Source organism: Diprion similis, chromosome 3 (genome assembly GCF_021155765.1).
Source record: "Diprion similis isolate iyDipSimi1 chromosome 3, iyDipSimi1.1, whole genome shotgun sequence".
Taxonomy (NCBI): domain Eukaryota; kingdom Metazoa; phylum Arthropoda; class Insecta; order Hymenoptera; family Diprionidae; genus Diprion; species Diprion similis.
The window spans coordinates 14,679,221-14,697,947 of NC_060107.1; the positions used below are offsets into that span (position 1 = coordinate 14,679,221).

The 18,727-nt window shown below is 37.0% G+C and overlaps 2 protein-coding genes across 3 annotated transcripts in view; one reads left to right on the top strand and one right to left on the bottom strand.

Moving 5' to 3' along the window:
- Positions 1-1,387: 1,387 nt before the first annotated feature.
- LOC124404085 (UPF0430 protein CG31712-like) lies at positions 1,388-8,343 on the bottom strand. Of its 2 annotated transcripts, XM_046877938.1 has the most exons (6): positions 7,960-8,343; positions 7,329-7,472; positions 6,001-6,060; positions 5,177-5,402; positions 2,274-2,357; positions 1,388-1,813 (listed from the first exon to the last, which is right to left on the bottom strand). In XM_046877938.1, the coding sequence occupies exons 1-6, from the start codon at positions 8,106-8,108 to the stop codon at positions 1,649-1,651; spliced, it is 828 nt and encodes a 275-aa protein (XP_046733894.1). In that variant the 5' UTR covers positions 8,109-8,343; the 3' UTR covers positions 1,388-1,648. The 2 variants fall into 2 exon arrangements, with proteins under 2 accessions (XP_046733894.1, XP_046733895.1); XM_046877939.1 differs by lacking the exon at positions 6,001-6,060 and having other exon boundaries at positions 7,960-8,342.
- Positions 8,344-10,219: 1,876 nt separating this feature from the next.
- Positions 10,220-18,727, top strand: part of LOC124404944 (serine/threonine-protein kinase 25) — a 44,620-nt gene continuing 36,112 nt past the window's right edge. The window contains exon 1 of the mRNA XM_046879487.1: positions 10,220-10,968. Within this exon, the coding sequence (XP_046735443.1) occupies positions 10,954-10,968 (15 nt within the window). The 5' untranslated portion in view covers positions 10,220-10,953. The remainder of the gene's footprint in view (positions 10,969-18,727) is intronic.

The following is an 18,727-nucleotide window of genomic DNA, read 5'->3' on the forward strand; positions in this document are numbered from 1 at the left end:
ACTAAAAATTATAATATTTCATACGTGTATATATAATTATTGTTACGATAATGGGTTATACGAATCGTCGGAAGAGTACGTCGAGGATCTTGTTGTCTTACCAACAACCTTTAAGCTGATGCAGTAAATTTCTACGTCATTTTAATATTCTTAGGACTGATAAGAATAATAAATAATTCCGGAATATCTATGTAATAAATGTCCATATATATATATATATATCTATATATGTACAATATTATGATATAATTGAATTTAGTTTATTATCTGATGTGTGCGATTATTCACCTGTATGTATGAATAAATTGATTAATTTGTAGATCATTTTTATCCCCGATGGAACAAAACAATACAAAAAATAGTCTTTAATATAAATTCAATACCTACCCAAATGCCAAAAGCGTTACTTATCCAATTGGGCCGTATCTCTTCTCTTCGAATGAATGAATTTTAATATGATGGGAAATTAATTAAAAAAAATGTATTTATTGTACAAGTGACATAATAGTGAAGTACGGATTATACCTTACATGTGGAAGAAGTGTAATTAATTTTCTTCGAAAATATTAAACTGTCCAAATTAATTAATCACTTAGGTAGCCATATTTTGCGTATTGCAAATACAGGTATGCAAATTGATGCTTACCAGTAACAAATTGTAGCCTATTAATATTTTCAACAATTAGACATTCATGCAATGTATAAATCAATCGTCCGTTTTACCGTGACGATTCAGAATCACACTAACACGGTTAAATCTGCATATTTAAGTAAATCGACAACTCGATCAGTTAATTATTATGTATTTATTGATTTGTTGTTTGTTTGCTCATGTGTATTCACAATTTTTTTTTCTGTTGTGATCATCATTATATATAACCTCAAATTCACTGTATTTCTTTATATTTTATTCTTCTTAGTTGTCTCATAGTTATATGTTTAGAATATTTGTCATTTCACTTTAATTGGAATCAAATTTTTCTCCGAGTAAAAAAAAATTAATGAAAAAAAAAAAAAATCAAATAAATATGTTGATCCAACGGTCAGAATTTTGTCACCACATTGAATATCTTGCATTGGATGACCAAGTGTAAGTCTTTACATCTGGTAAATTCAAGAATATTCCGCTTCCATACAAAATAATACATGTTTCGTGCCGATGGCAGAGATCTTGAAAATTGAATATTTGAAGCTGCTGCTATTGTGCAATCGAAATATATCCGGCTTAATCAGCGAATAAAATGATCAGAATTCGATGTGTACAGCATGATTGATGATTTATATAAGAGTTACAAATAACAAGATGATAGATAAAAAGTACAAACTTTAACCAATAACACTCTTCACATTTTCATCATTTCATCATTAAAATAAGACGAATTTTTTAAATGTTTCAAAGAGCAATATTAGTCACGAATATGATGAATTTGCCGAAGAAAGAAAAATCTCTACAGTATCAGCAGTTTCAAGATGTCTATCAATACTCATCGACGAGTAATATAGCTAACTCACAGGAATTACAAGTATATATAACATATGTATATATATATATATGTGTATATATATATATATATATATACATATGTATATCACAATTACACAATGAAAGCATATCGCATTCACACACTTACACACTTTTAACACAGACTCACGTAACTGGTTTTAGTGAAAAGGATAACTTTGGCCTCGAGTTATTCTTTCCCAGGATCTTCTTCTGCTCTTCTTTCACACGCTTTTCGTGTTCCTTCCGCATTTTTTGTCTCTCTTCTTCCATTAGCCGTTGTTCCTCGACCATTGCCAGCCTTTCCTCGGCCTTTTGTGAACAATTAAGTTAATTTAAAAGTCGACATAAATGACTGCGTGACATACTGACGCAGTACATCGGATGTAGACATCATAAATTTTAACAGAAATAGACAAATTGTGAAATAGATGTTCTAATCATCGAATCCCTCGTACAAATATTGGAATCCAAACTTTCGCTTGATGCCATCTAGTGGTAGGAAATGTGATTTCGTACAGTAATCAGACACTGTATTTAATAAAAAAAAAATTGTTTTCCAACGTGTGTTTCACTCTTCATCGGTCCAATATAACAAAACGAAGCTATACCCACTTGAGTGGAGTTTTCTATCTCTTCACATTTGTATAATTTGGCTAAAGCCGAGGCTAAAACGATCAGCCGATAAGCCAGTGTGACGCCGTTTTGTTTTCAGCTGTTTCACATACTTGGAATCTCATCGAGATAAGTTAGTAAGAATGATTAAGCTTACCAGCTTCTTCTGGGCCTCCTCGATCTTTCTGTTGTTCTCCTCCAAGATCCTCTCTAGCTCCTCTCGTTTTTTCCGTTCTTCCTCCTACAACGACAAGTGCGCACGTTTACACAACAAAATAATACTAAGATTCATTTACTCTCGTTGCATCGTTCATGTTTTCAAATCATAATGCCGCTACATCAATCATAGCTTAAAAAATACATACACCCTGTTAACCTTTCATTTTTTGGGGGTATAAAATGGTATTGGGAAAGTGAAACATTTTTGGTAAGGTTTTGTGTTTTTTTTTCCATCATGTTTTGTTTTGATCGGTGGTTTTATGACGCTACGTGTTTTATTCCTAAAGCTGCAGATGATTTTTTTTTGCAATTTTCAAATCAAGATGCCATCAAGAATTTTGTCATTGACATGAAGTTAAGTTAAACTAAAGATGAGTAACAGATTAATTAAAAAAAAAAAATTAAATGCAATCAAGATTTTTCTTCATTTTTTAAAATTAAATCAATTATTATCATGCACAAAAGACACACTAAATCATGAATTGTTCGTGTAAACATAGAATAATAACAATAATATATATATATATATATCGAATGATAATAACTGAATAATAATAATAATTACACAAATGCAACGTAACTCGGTTGGTAACTCAGTTTCCAAAATGAAAATAATCGATCACATCGAAGACCGCTCGGCCTACTAGTTGCAGCCACCGATTGTTTGTATAATATCTGCCTACAAGAATCAGTGAAATGAGAATCTAGTGTTGTTCTATGCGCATCATACACAATCAGAGAGGGTATAAATATTGTGGTTCCTGTACAGTAATGACAACGGTATAGATGTAGGTAAATAGGAGATGTTTGTTGAATGAAAAACGATAAATTTAATAGTAATATTGGTATATATAATAGATTATATGAATATATAAATTGGATAATACCTGAGTGAAGCTCACACCAGCACGTAGGGGATGCCTTCTTCATCAACAATCACTGGGCAGTGAGTAAAAAACCGGCATCTTCTGTTGGTAGTCAGTTAGGAAGGCGACCTATTTATCGCTAGGTCACGCTACGTTGCTATGGGATTCTAAATCCCGCCTTTAAAGCCTATCCCAACCATTCTAACAATCTGTTTCCCGAATATAACAGCATAAAAAATATGTGCTTTTCGAAAGAACTGAGACTCCTTCGTTTTTTTTTTTTTGTTTTTTTTTGTTTTCTCTAAATATTAATTTTCAAGGGTTCTTGAAACCATTTTTCGTTTTCAAGGAGAGAAATATGTTGAAAGGGCAATAGGCGAGGTCTGGCTAAAGTTGCTACGTAACTATCCGTCGGTCACACTCACCCTTAACATATTGTCGCTAGCTCCAATGTCGCCGAATGGTTTAATCAGCCATTTTACTCATATTCCAAATAACATATTTTCCTTTAAAAAATTACCTTCACCTAAAATTGATGATCTAAAGAATCGAATGTTTTGACACTGCAGATGTGTATCGGATACACGTGAGGATAAAAATAAAAAATAAAATAGTAAACTAATGAAAAATCTGTATTATTGTCCAAGAAAGAATATTATCGCTACTGCCATATATCGTTTTGTACAGATTATTTTATTTATTTAAAACCGTTGAATAACGTCTGTATGTCTACTTCTTCAAGAACAAATCACAAACTTTAAGAACATTATTACAGTCACTGAGACCTTAGAGTCCATTAAAGGCGAAAACATTGACGTTTACTGTTCGCAGACATAAACTATGTAACGTAGTGAAGAATTTTTATTAACTTTCACCGAACTGACAAAGTTGGAAAAATTTCAAAATATCAACGAGAATTGAATCAAGCAGTTAACATTTCGTTTAAAAAATACTGATAGTAAATTTTTTTGTTTCGTAACAGAAATTTGTTCGGATTTTAATTACCAATCATTTGAATGATGCGAAATATCCAGGTAAATCTGAATTTTTTAAATAACGTGTTTTTGAAAAAGAAGACAAATAAAAACAGAGTCTTCACTATAGGAGAGAAAAACAAAAATAAAAATCCAAACTAACAATCGAATTACACGGGATGGAAGATTCAAGTATCGGAAGATGTATGAAAGCATATCAATCGTTTTTAGATGAAATGAAAATCGCTTGTATTGATTTCTGCGTTGATTTTGTAGAATTTTTCATACCTCGAACACAGCAAGGATCCCGAAACAATGACACGTAGTTTATGTATAAATATATGTATATATATACACGATACAGGTAGGAATACACTGTTTATAAATGATTGACACATGCCATATTACGTATGTAACTGTGTTTTACATATTTATTTAATCAAATCCTCTCTAACAACGCTACCTCGGTGGTTGTTGGAGAGTTGAAGCAGCGTGGTTTTTCTCTCTAGTACATTCAAGCCAGATTTCAAACCACGCCGCTTCACAAGCCCAAACGCTGTGACGTTACATTCTAAACCTCGTAACTGATCTAACATATCCCAGAACGATCAATGCAATCCATTCAATTTTCCACCTCTCAGTAGAAATAAATTCGTAACATTTTGTCGATAAATTATCGACTGTCCGTAAGATGATGATCATTGATCATTTTTGTAAGACAGTTTTGTTGAAAACATTTAGTTTCTACGGAACTTGATGTAAATAATTTAGTTTAATTACTATTAGCTGCAAATTTGAGATTGAGAAAAGCACTATTCTCGGAAATGAAATTTACATAGCAAGATTCGATTTCGTGAGATATAACTGGTTCAAAAATCAAATGGACCCAAAGTCATTCGCACATGGAATAAGATTGGAGAAATAAATGAATGAACAAGAAAGGATGAGAGGTGACAGCGTTTGGGCTAATACCGGCCGATGTTTCTCTGGATTGGTCTTACCTCTCTCCGTTTCTCCTCCTCTCTAAGTTTGGCTTGGCGCCACTCCATCTCCTCCATCATTTGGCGCTCCATAGCCCGTTTGGCCTCCTCGACACGTCGTTGGACCTCGGCTTCAATTTCCTCCTTTCGCTTTTCCAGCTCTTCCTCAACTCGCTTTTGAACAAGTTCTTCGATCCGTTTTGCTGCCTCTTCCTCCACCATTTTTTGCTCCACTTCTCGCTGCCGCCTATGGGCATATAGGCACAACCTCGTTTGTTCAACTTGCAGCCACGTTAAATCCACAATATTACCAACCATAGCAAATTTTTAATATAAAATTTTACAGCTTTCAACAAAATCACATCATTCAAAGATCTTTTCATCATACAGGCTTTTGAGGCTAGTCAGAAATAATCACGTTTTCTAAGTACAGTTACTTTTAATGATCTGTTACAAAAAAAAAAAAAGAAAAAAAATTCCTCCAATCAATAAATTGTACAGCCCTGGTAAAAATATAAGATACAAAGAGTGAATGATAATTTCTCAATACAGACAAATAGTAATTTTGCGTTAATAAGATGAATTAAGCAACGCATCATATTTTTTCTTTCATTCATACGTGTATAATAGTTGTGTTTTTGAACTTTATGTCAATTACTGTATTGAAAGTGCTACTACTATATATAGCAATGTGGAAGACGAAAGTTATAGACGATAATATTCCAAAATAATTTCTATATGATGATAATACATGCAAAATAACTAAAATTTGATAGAGAGAAAAAGGATAAAATTTGTGAGCCACTCAACCACCACCACAGTGACATTTGGATATATAATCTTACCCAACTGCATTCGTGACGAGGATTTTGTTCATTAACTTTTTATCCGATTCTCTCTTTTTCCTGAGAAACACACAATGACAAAAAAAACATATTTACACTGCATCACATTCGTTCATTCAATTGATAAAATAACAAAAATCTATTTCGAATTTAAATAATATAAAAAAATTATTTTCTGTTTAACCAAAGACATTCACATGTGAACAAGGAATATCCTTTTATAACCAGGGATATTTTGCTGCAGTCAATTCAACAGACAGTGCTTGAAGTAAAAATCAGTTAAAGATATGCACATTGCAGGCTTGACAGCGCTCAAACCAGGTAAGTTCAGGTTAAATAAGGGACATTTTGTGTGAAAATATGAAGGTATTAGGCTTCTAGAATTTCAGCACAATTATGAACAAAAAACAATGAAGATTAAGGACAAAAGGTATCGGGTACAGTTACATTCTTTACGTGCAATTCTGAATTTAAACATATGTCTATAGTTTTGCATAAAACCAAAAGGTTTTGTTGTGTTTTGATTAAGAATTGCATGTAAAGTGCAGCTGTTATTTCCTTTTTTGCGTTTCAGATTCGTGGACTCAGATATTAGGATGTAACCAACCATGAAAATTCAAAGAACGAAAATTAATAGAACACGACACACTGCCAAAAATAAGTGATCTTTAAAGGAAAATTGTGTGCTTCAGGATATATTCAAAGGAAGCCTTTAGTTTTAGGTAGTTTACAGGAAGAAGAAAAAAGTAGAAAACCACTGTGAAGCCTGATGTTGGTGTCAAAAGAAATGTCGACTGAATAAATTATTCCAGAAATGCGACGTCTATGCTAATAATGTACATGGAGAAACCAAAGCAGAGCAGAAACCCATTCGCACATAGAGAAAGGGGTTGTAGCGTGACACCAGGATATGTGCTGTCCTCAAACTGCCTTCAAGAGTGCGACGCACTCATTCCTACCTGCCTGCAACACTGACAAATGCCATGCCGACAGGCACAATCCTGTTGCGTCATAGACAAGGAGAAACACAATATGGCAAGAATCTTGCTTAAGGAGACATCCTTAGTAATATGTGCGTGGTGCCTGCCCTCTGACGATGTTTTTTACGAACGCACAGTGTTTTGTTTTGGTTTCTCCGTGTAGTCAGTTAAGACGATTCAACCTATTTTTCAGTGCAGCAACGTTAGGGTTTATTATAAAATTGTTGTTCATTTTTTATGCAAAATGTAAAATGGAAATAATGAAAAGTAGGAAACGCCAGGGGCAGATGTTCGTACGATTAGGGAACATGATAAATTTGGAAGAAATCAAGCATCTACAATTTTCACCTTTGTCTTTCCATTTCAGCGAGACGTTCAACCTCGTCCATTTTGCGATCCCTGTCTCTGTAGGAACGCTTTTTATGACTGACTATGTGAACATCGTCCGACACATCGGAACCACTGCTTGTTGAGGCAGAATGTGACCGCTTTCTGAAACAATGTCAAAAAAAATTAGACGAATACAAATACAAGAGAAACAATTGAAATATTGCTATTGATGCTTGCGCTGATCTAATAAATTTTACTCAAAGGTATTTAAAACGATACGATTATAGCAATTATGAATCTTTAAGAATACTACACTGATCTCTATACTATGGTACTTAAAAACTTGGGTAATATTTGAAGTCGATTGCAAGCTTGATAAGTTTGTAAGAGCCTTTATTAATTGTCATATAGTTGCCTGAAATTGTTGCTAAACGATTGAACGAGAGAGGCGTAATAGTTTCATAAATTCTCTTGTTCCTTCTCTAATGTTTGGTGTTTCAGGCCAAACTCAGGCCTTGTAAAAAGTGCATAAACTGACCACGCATCACTGCGCCAACCATACAAAAGGGAATGACAAAATGGCGACCATCCGGTACGTGCATAATGCGAAATGCATATAATATCGTTCGACAAAATTAGGCGTGTATACCTGGACTTGGAGCTTCGTTCTTTTGGCTTTTCGGCGTACTTGCTACTCGAACTGTGCTTCTCACGAGACTTCGAACGTTTGCGAGAATGTTTACTTTTGTGTCGTCTCCTACTGCTGGGGGATTTGCTTCGCGATCTCGATCTCCCCATGCTTCCACGGTTCACTCAATACTCCGATAACTATATCGTGAGTGACGATGTCGTCCTCTTCACTGTCGAATATCCCTCGCTAAAAAAACACCTGTCACAATGCGCACTCTATTCCCGCACTTATAACTCACAACAAGCGAAATGAAGAACTGTACCGAAAACACGCGGTAAACTCCTAACGTCGCACGTCGCAGGCTTAATTTTGCTCTACTAGCTTCGTGTATATGCGTGTATACTGCCTTAAAGCTCAAAGCTCCAGGAGTTCCTTCACTTCCTTCTCGCGGCTCTTCACTGCCATCACTGGACGGAATATGAAGCGCTATGAAGTAGCAAGGGGGGGGGGGAGAAGCAGCCATATTGATGGAGCCAAATTGAAACGTTTGACCGAGTATGATGGAAGAATATTCCTCGCTGTATGTGAAGAAATATAGGAAAAATTCAGGAAAATTTGATGTATACTCTGAATATCATCTTTATCATACTATTATGGTTATTTATATGTAACTTGAGTACTTTTCTACGTGTGATTTTACCGAAAGTTTTGAAATTTTCAGAAATTGAAGTTGAAATCTCAGGCAAATCAATCGAACAAAAAAAAAGGATGGACCAGTAAAATGCTCCGAGAGATTTGACGGATAAAATTCTGCAAAATATGTAAAAAAAAAAAGGGTATATAGTTGCCATTCCCCTGAAATTTTTGCTCTCGCTGTGTTGTTGCCGGATCATGCGAAAACTTTATAATGTATAAGATAATCAGATTACACGTATGACCCCAGATCATCAAGGGATATAAAGATTATTTAGACTCTGTTGAAATATGTAGAATCGTGTTAAAAAAATAGTTATGAATATTACTCCGTTACGGCTAATTAAATTGAATATATATACTTTGATAAAGAGCTGACGGACGCTCTTTGCACCAGCGCCAAAAATTGTATTATACAGACTTTCAGCAACTTATCTATGACTTCACTGAGAATGCAAATTTTCGACGATTGCTCAGTATTTTCTCAGTAATTCTAATACTTGATAATATAATCCTACGTAAAAATATCTTGATTTCTTTGCAGGGAACAATTTCCACGGGATTTATGGAAAAGTCTTTATATTGTTTCCAAATTTTGAATAGTGTTCGGAAATCTATTATACATACTAACTTACAGGGCTGCTCTAGTCAATTTTGACGTTGTCGTATACATCTTTAAATAAGACCACGTATATCAAACGCGAAAAAAGGCTCACCAGCCCCATTCTATATACAATACTGAAAACAAAACACTCCAACACATTTTCTTCACACGCAGAAATAAAGAAATAATATGGCTTGTATTCCACGAAAACACAATAGTAAATTCGTAGAATTCAAGACAATCCTTTATTTCTGCGTACAACAAAAATGAATTCAAGTTTTTTTGTTCAGAATTGCGTATAGAATAAGGTTGTCGGGTCCTTTTTTGCGTTTGACGTACGTGGACTTCGATATTCGGAGGTATACACGACAACGTCGAATTCTACTAGACACCCCCTTAAAAAATATAACACGAGTTCTTTCCAGAACTACCCTGTAATCCTGTAAATCTCTTGAATATTATTAGAATAATTCAAACTCAACGTTCAAAACTCTTCCGAAATAAATGATGCAGAATTTTTCTAACTGATGTTGAAAATTATTAGAAAATTCTGAGCATTTCTTCCACCAGGCGTAGACTAGATGTGCTCTGCTGGGCGGGCAATGGAATTAACCTGCGAAGCTTTCTTGCCGACATGTCCCCCCCCCTCGCCAGCGTTGTTCAGGGGGGAGGGGGAGAACAGTTTAATTTTGCGAAAAGAAAACAATAATAACTATGACTCATTGATCCAGGCAGAAGGGATAGTTGGGCGTAAGAGAGAGAGAGAGAGTGAGAAAAGTTTAACACGGAAACCGACTGCAGCGCTGAACGAACGATCTGCGTAGTTGCGAGCGTTGCGAGTTGTTTACCCGGTTTTATCCTCGGTGTGAGTTTCGTTGGCTGTAAGCTACCGCCGCCGATGCCACGATGGGGACGTTGATAAGTTGCGGTAGAAAATGGCGGCCGCGGGCAAGAAGTGAGAAAAGCAGCTGTGACGACGACGCGCGCAGGTCGTTTCGTGACACCGAGAAACCGAGATGGCGCTCCTCTGTTTGCGGATATCTGCTGCTGCTGCTGCTGCTGCTGCGGATATAAATATATGAATAAAAAAAAAGTGGCGATAAGGACGGGTCTGAAGGAGCAGTGATTAGAGGTGATCTTTAAGAATAGTGTGCCGACTAATTGGTTAAAGTAAAACGGCGAGGACGTGAGTGATGGGCAGGTAGTGAGGAGGCATTTGTTGTCGGTGTTGTTTTCTTTTCTTTTTCTTTTGTTTTGTTTTTATTTTTGTTTTTATTTTTATTTCTTTTACTTTTGTTTTTCTACCTCTTTCTGTTTCTTTATTGCCTTCGTCGATTTTACACCGGCTGAGGCTGGTCCGTCCCACCTGAGGAATGTTGGCTAGTTTTGATCGAGGATTTGGTGCCGCCCGATTTAACGATTGGTCAGAATGTTAATAACGTGAAACAGCGTCCGTCGTTTTGGGACGATAACCGCGCGTTCGCTGGGAGACGTATGTGTGACGGACAAGGTCGTAAAAGCATATCGCTGGTGGTGCAGCCGAGTCGTCGATCAGGCGGTTGCTGCGGCTTCAGATGCCCGATTTTCGTTCGTGATCAAGTGACATCAGCTGCTGGAGTTGACGAAGTCCCGGATACAACAGGCGCTGGGCTCCGGAAGGCGGGGGTCGAGGAGGCGCCGGGAGGAATTGGGAATCCGGTAGCGTAGCCAAGAAGATGGCCTTCAACGAGGTAAGTATCGCTTGTCAGTTTCTCCCTCCCTCGGCGCTTCGATATGCACACATTCTGACCTCACGACCCCCAAACGCGACGTTGGCCTCACCTAACCTAACCTAACCTAACCTAACCTAACATGTAGCAACCTAACCTAAACCAGCCTAAACCTCGTCCTTCATGCTCACCGCACAGCTGGTGACACGCACGATCTGCGCAGCGTTCTTCCAGGTAACTCGGTCGCGAAATCGATCACAACGGAAAAAAAATTCATACCTTAGTGTATCAAGGTTGTACGGAGTTTTCTTAACATGTATAATGAATTTCAGATCAGGACGCGAGACTTATAAGATGGAAAGAATGTACGAATTCACGGGGCTGAAGTTAGTAACGATAATTTATCAGAAGCGTTGAAACAAAAATTGGTATTTTGCACCCTTAGAAGACCGGGAAAAAGTTGAATTTACGAAATCTGAGTTTGTTGATGCTGTACAAACAGTTTAATAAATTTCAATTAATCCTAAGGATACAAAATAACGACTCGTTCCAAAGATGCATCATTACATCAACGTTGCAAATTTCAGCCTGATCCAAATTCGGGTTCTTACCACTCGGTCTCACCAAAGAATTGTTTTTTAAAGTCCTGGTTTGCTAAATAAACATACCTTTAAAGTGATATTATATGTTTTATGTTCGAAGAGAAACGGTATACTTGAAAACTTGTTATGATTCAGAATCTAGTGAGAAATCGTTACCTACTTTATCGAAGAGATATATCAGAGGTCGAAATCGACTGTTTAATGATAGAGAGGTTAGACTCTCCAGATTTAGGAATTCATTAAAGCCACAACGTACGAAAGCATCAAATAATCCCATACAAGTAGTTACGTATGCAAATAATTCCGTTCGTCAAACTTGATTTCGCAACTTATTCGTCACCAATGATCAAACAGGAACGTGTGAGGCTTTCGGAATATTAAAAAAAATTACAGACGCATGCGACTCGATCGAGCGATCTTAATCAACACGCCGACGACCGATTTTCCTTGTCCTAAGTTCGTCAAACGGACTAAAAAAGTCGCACATTCTTTCCGCCTTCTTCTTTAGATTAAAATCTAATTTTCGGATCACCGACTCGTGGGTGGTCTCGGTTTTATCCGCGTGCCTCCAAAGCTGGCCAGTTGACGCAGCGACACATGTGAAATTCGTCATATTGAAGTTGGTAACGTTATCGTTACGATTCGTACTGAGGAAAAGCCGTTATTTCGCGATATTGGAATTGTCTGAAACTCAGTAGACCTTAATAAAACAAAACACACTCATATTTCGAAACTTTAGTTCTTTCAAAATTATTGTAAAATTAACCCCTTCGTTGGTAGAGAGAATTCGATAAAAAGTGTTCGAAATAGCAGGAAAATTTTTTATCCTTAAAACTTGTACTCTAAGGTTTCTGAGGTTGTTGATTACGAATCTGAACTTGATGTCGAAAAATTCAATATGGCGGACGAAAATGCGAAAAACGGTTTGATTACGATAAATCTTTGTAACTGTGGGTTATTTAGGTTGCTGACTACGAATCTGAAATCAAAATTTTTGAAAATTCGAACTGGCAAATCTAATATGGCGGTCGAAAATTTCCATCTAAATCGAGTAAAATTTTTCATTTTTGTCCGCCATATTGAATTTCCAAATTTCGACTTCAAATTCGGATTCGGCGAGCCCAAAAATCCCCGAGTGAGGCTCGGATTTCAAATCAGAGCAAGTTAAATACGGAAATGAAGGTTGACGCACAATGGCGACGAAGGGGTTAAGAAAATAGTGATTTTTTCGCCAATGTTTCGTTACGATAACGTTACTAATTTCAAATTCGTCGCAATTCAAGGTTACGCAGGTTAAATACCGTGGCACTCGACGAGTTAATAGCATGCCGATGATGAACCTAGTTTGTGTCACTAGATGCGCTTGAAAGTGATTTTCATTATTCTTGATCTGTGAGATCAATAAAAGTCACTTTCAAATCGGTAACATCGCATTTGTTCGTCAAGAAAAACATCGCATCAATGCTTTTCAACCATCAAGTTGGTACACATGAATAATATTTCTTTACCTAATGCCAACAAGAGGAAAAAAAATAACGAGTGATCCAATTGCATTGGAAACTATCATCGAAAGAAAAAACATTGCATTAGCATTAGAATTATAATATCGAAGTTGGGAAATGTTTAGTCTATTCCGTACATGTACACAGTACTAATGATAAATATGATCGTTTACTTCTTACGTTTCGCACTATTTCGCTATAACAATAAGAGACTATAATCGTCAAATGGTCAGTAAGTAATAACTTGATAACGATCTTGAGTTTTCGAAAATTCGAATGAAAGTTAAGATAATTGATATTATAGATGTGATATTCATCACAACGCCAATTAACTTATACCGAAGATTATGGTAATTAAATATCATGTTTTTACTGACCACTGAGATATCCAATATCATCTACATCGCATTATTAATAATAATAAAAAAAAATAAAAAAATTACAATAATAATAAAAATAATACAAACCAATTGAATCAGTGTATATAACGAGTGTAATAATAGTCTGACGACAAAAAAACGGAACTTGGTCTTAGCCTGTTCTTTCTCATTGCGGATACTTTGCGTCGTTCACGAGTAGAGATCGTCGTGCCACCGTAGCAGCCGACTTCTGCTGATAACGAGTGATAACCGGTTTTCTTAGTCACTGTCAGAAAAAGACCGAGAGAGAGGAAGGTTTGTTTGAAGGAAACGTGCGTGCGAGTAGACGCAATCTATGAATATTAGATGAAAAAAAAAAAAAATTCAACGGTGCAGGGGGGAGGGGAGGGGGTTAGACTCGAGTTGACGTCGAATATTTTCGCAGAAACGTGCCATAAAAAAAGTGGAATTGAATATTAGAGAATGCGTATCGCGAGTGAAACGGTCGATTTTGACGGCAAACACCTGCTACTCTGGTTCCATCGATCCGTAGGGATTCACCTCCTCGACCACTAATCAAATTGCTTAAATACAAGCTATAATTAGCCAAAGTTAGGTTTTTTTATAAACTATTGTTTTACTGCATCATGTAGAAAGATAAAATAACAAAATTTATTCAACAAAGCAAATGTGATGGGCATTAAAATAATATGGTCAAAGAAATGTTTTGCCAATTTAAATAAATTTGGATCCATTTCATGACGCAAATTTTTCACACTGCTTTTGTCGTATCGAAGAAACACTTCTTTCGACATATTTCATCGGTATGGTTGGTAAAGTTGAAAAATTCTGCCTCTCTGTGCACGTCGGAAAAGAATGTCGATAATTAGAGGGGAGTAGAAGAATTATGCAGCGTCATGAGATTTTCTTGTAACATCATCGGCCTTGTAGTAATCGCAAAACGAATTTAATACAGTCGAGACACATATTGTATGAGGAATCGAGTGTCATCACATTGAAGTTAGTAACGATTCGTACTGAGGAAAAACCGTTATTTCGCGATTTTAGAATTTTTGAAATTTCAGTAAACCGTAACAAAACAAATCACACTCTTATTTCGAAATCTTAATTCGCACAAAATCATTCCCTCAATGTTTTGTTACGATAACGTTGCGAACTTCAAACTTGTGAATCGAGTAGAATCGAGCTGCAGCAGCGACGAATAGACTGATGCATGGAACTATTGACAATGAATGCTGACGTTCGTGTGGTTTAACCGTTGTCAGGCAGGCCTGTGGACAATGCATCTATTGTATTCCATTTCTAGGTGTGTATGCTCACCTACGCTTTGCTCTTCTCTTCTCTTCTTTCCTCGGGATTTAAAATTACCGCTGCTGCTGTTTATCGTGCCTCTGCAATCCATTAACTGGGTTCAGAATTATGTATAAATAGACTGAGAATAAGTTTGTCCCGGTAAATAAAAACAATATTTTTTCTTCATATTTACAAGTAATGAAATCGAGCTTATAACCGTAGTATGTACATATGTAGAAAACGATCGAAAATAGAAGGTAAAACAATTGTTACATCAATTTTTTCATGTATAATATATGTTTTTTGAGAGCAGCGTGTCTGATGGAGCGTGAGTGTAATAATGACATTTGATTCCTATGTTTATATTCTCTTCCGAATATATATATATTTTTTTTTTCTTGTCCAAATTGAAGTAACTTTTACGTTTAGTAATGTAGTATCGTTACGATACATACCTAGTCAATTTTGACGTCACGCATTCCTGCAATGGGTTCGGTAATTAGGCATAACATATGTTGGAACACAAAGCGCACGCGGGTAAGAGTGAAAATGTACAGTTACTTCACCGATGGCAATTGACGAGAAAACAAACCAAGACAATGTAATAACGGCTAATGTCATTCGAGTCCATCGTCAGTGATGCCCGCTATTCCGTGACGAGACTGATTCTTGTACAATTGCTGTTGCTATTACGCATCAGCGACAAAAAAGAAATGCAAAAGCTGTGACTGGAAAACATGGTCTACATATGCTTTACATATATATGTATACAAACAAAGTTTGTGAAAAGAAAAACATTCATACAAAATTTGGTTTGCCTTAAGAAAATAAAAAGGTGGACGATAAGAATACATTTTTTTTCTACCCATCACATGGAGTCCTAAAATTTTTAAAAGAGAACAAAAAATAGCAATTTTGTCGCTTGAAATAACAAGACATGTTTTTCGTGTATTCTTATGCTTAAATTAAATTCCACCGTTACATTGCTTCTCGGATTCGACTGTTTACACAGCTGATCATAAATTTTTTTCACGCTTACCGCACAATGACGAAGACGACACACCTATTTTCTACGTACGTCGTAATAATAAATTGCGTAATAGACGTATACATATAGTGATGATAATTTTTGAAATTTAGTCGAAATCGAAGAAACCTTGAACTTCCTGCTGAAGGGATGAGTTTGACGTAGCGCTAAAATTATATATACCTGAATCCCAATGTAATCTCATTTTCTATAATCACATTTTGTCACCGCGCACTTATATATATATATATATATAGCTGTGCATATTGGTAGACCTTGAGGTCTTCTTCTTCTTTTTATATGTCATGTGCAGCCTATCCAAGAAAATTCAGGTGTAGCACATCATTACATCATGAATTTCATCATCCGTAGTCGCTGTTTTTATGTACATATTACTAAAAGTTGTTAAACGATAAACATCAAAGAACAAATCCTAAAATTTTCTAGTATTTGTGAAAATAAAAATCTTAGACAAAAGATTCTCACTTTCTGAAATAACTCGGAAACTGCTTGACCGATTTTACTCAAAATTTCAACACTTCAGGCGCGAATGAAGCTGAGTCAGTGTGCCAAATTTGATCCAAATCGGTTCTTTCATTCTGGAGTTATCGTCTGAAAAAGAAACTCTTATTTTTCGAACTGACTTGCGGTTTTATTCATATATATCTATATCATACGGAAAAGCAAGGTGTCTAGTTTAATAAAAAAGCCAGAATAAAAACGTTGCGAGCGAACTTGCGTCTTACATATTCAGGTCGACGTTTACCGTAGTCGCAAGCAACTCGGTGCACGTTGTCGTCGCCGTCGTCGGACAACGGTATCCCATCTGGACAGGGAGGGACGACATACTAGTCAGTCAGCCAGGTGAACGCGCTGAAGCCGAGATACCTATTCTCAGTTAGAAAACGGATTCCTCACGGATCCTCATGGATCGTTTACACACGCTTGCATACATATTGCAGAGGCGTCACGTCCTCCGCAAGTCGTCGATGTCTAGTATCTTCAAAACGGCGTTATTCTAATCGCTCGTTTACCTTGTACAATTCCAACCTTTCACACATCTACTCCGTGTAATACGTGTAAACATTTCTTTCTTTTTTGTTGTCGTTGTAATTGTTGTTGTATGTAAAACCGTCCTGGGTTTGCTTCTTATAAGCATTTGAAAATAGAAAAAGAATTATAGATACTGGATAATGGAAATTCGGTAGTATTAGGTTAGGCGTCGAGTTATCGACTGAGTCTCCTCGATCGGTATCCGTTAACTTGAGTCGTGTTCTTTTAATCGATCTATCTACTCATTTCTGATATTTACGATGTACACACAAATGGATTATTGAAAACCGCAACTCGAAACACGATCCTAGTTTCGAAAATACCGATGGAATCCTTGATAAATAGTGAAATCCTTGAGTGAAATCGAGAATAGAAATTTGATAAAACAAAAAAACAGATCTGACTGGTATAACGATTGGGATCCACCGGTGACTTTCGATTTAGAACCGTTTGATGATTCATAATAAAGTTCCGGAATTTCGATGCTTACTAAATCTTGTCACATCCTGTGCCATCGGTACCTTGGTGAATGCAATGTCACCTGGGAGGGAGCGAAGGTCATTGGCTCTAAGGATACGTCGTGCAGTAAATATAGTTACGGTGTCGCGGCGGGCGGCGGTGGTCCTGTCGAGGCTCGAGGCCAAGGATGCGAAGGTCCTTGCCCCACAAGGGCCGCGCACGCCTGCAGCTTCGGATCACAGACGGTCGACGTCCGGGTAACAAACCCAACGAAGAGGTGCAAGATACATCGATGGGCGCAGACGCGTGCAGACACATCAACTTTCAGGGAGGTGAAGGAGGAGGAGCAGGATCTACTAACTCTGGAGCGTAAGGACTCTAGAGCAAAAAATGGAGTAGACTATCAGAAGGTTCTTTGCAGGGTTCAGACAGAATTAATCATCAGGTAGCCGGACCTTCGAACCTTCTTTTCGAGCCACTACCCTTGACCCTTTTCGCATGAACGGGTTTCATCAATTCCTATTAGCCGATTAAATTCTGAGCCAGATTTATAAATAGCTCTTTTAGCTATCGAACTACCCTCCTTGGTACCAGGACGTATCCTTAAAGCCTATCATCGATCGTTCAGTTCATTTCACAAATATGTGCTTTAATGCTTGACCCTTGGCTGACATTGAGATGGTTTAGAATAGAATCTACAATTTGCGGTGCTAGAGGGATGAGCTTGATGAGCTTGTTTGAAGTGCGACTCTTTGTTCATTCGGTAGAAGGTATCAGACGTGAAAAAACTATGCTACTTTGCGATAACCAAGCTGATTTTCTTGCGACTTTCATCTTTTAATTTATGCTCGTTAACCTTCTGTGCGGAATTGAGTTTACCGCAGAATTTACTTTATAACAATATATTACAGACACTGCTTCTCTGAGTCTTTGTTTCATTGCTATTGAGCAATAAGTGTTTACTCAAATGTTCTGCTCGGATTTTGACGCGGATGAAAATTTTTCACCCTCTTATTTTATGTCGGAAGAAAATTTTCGAAATGTTTAATTAGATTATCGACAGAAGGAAAAAAACCTGCAACTCGACTAATCGTACTGCTGATTTATCGGTCGGCATCGAATTCTCTCCTTCCGTGACCAAATACTAAAGCTAACCTAACCTCCATCCTAACCAACCCCGTAGAGAGGTCACCGACACCGACACCGACACGCGCGCGGTTCGAGAGAGACAGAGAGGGGTGAGAGAGGGAGAGAGAAAAGAAAACGGTGGTGTTTTCCCCTATCTTTCCTTCTTCGTGCCCCTCGCAACGACCTTCATCTCGGGGAATGAAGGGTGGGGCAAGACACTGCGAAGTGGTATCCACTTCCTGTCCGATTGGTCTTCAATCAACGCCCATCCGTTCGACCCTTCTTCGTGAACCAAACCTCGCCTCCATTTTACCACCAGTCACCCTCACTCTTTCT

Excerpts from the sequence above, each read along its gene's own strand:
- LOC124404085 (XM_046877938.1), bottom strand. The coding sequence starts at position 8,108 with ATGGGGAGATCGAGATCGCGAAGCAAATCCCCCAGCAGTAGGAGACGA. Across the intron at positions 7,473-7,959 it reads GAACGAAGCTCCAAGTCCAG|AAAGCGGTCACATTCTGCCT; the intron begins GTATACACGCCT and ends ACATTGTTTCAG. Across the intron at positions 6,061-7,328 it reads GCTGAAATGGAAAGACAAAG|GAAAAAGAGAGAATCGGATA; the intron begins GTGAAAATTGTA and ends TGTGTTTCTCAG.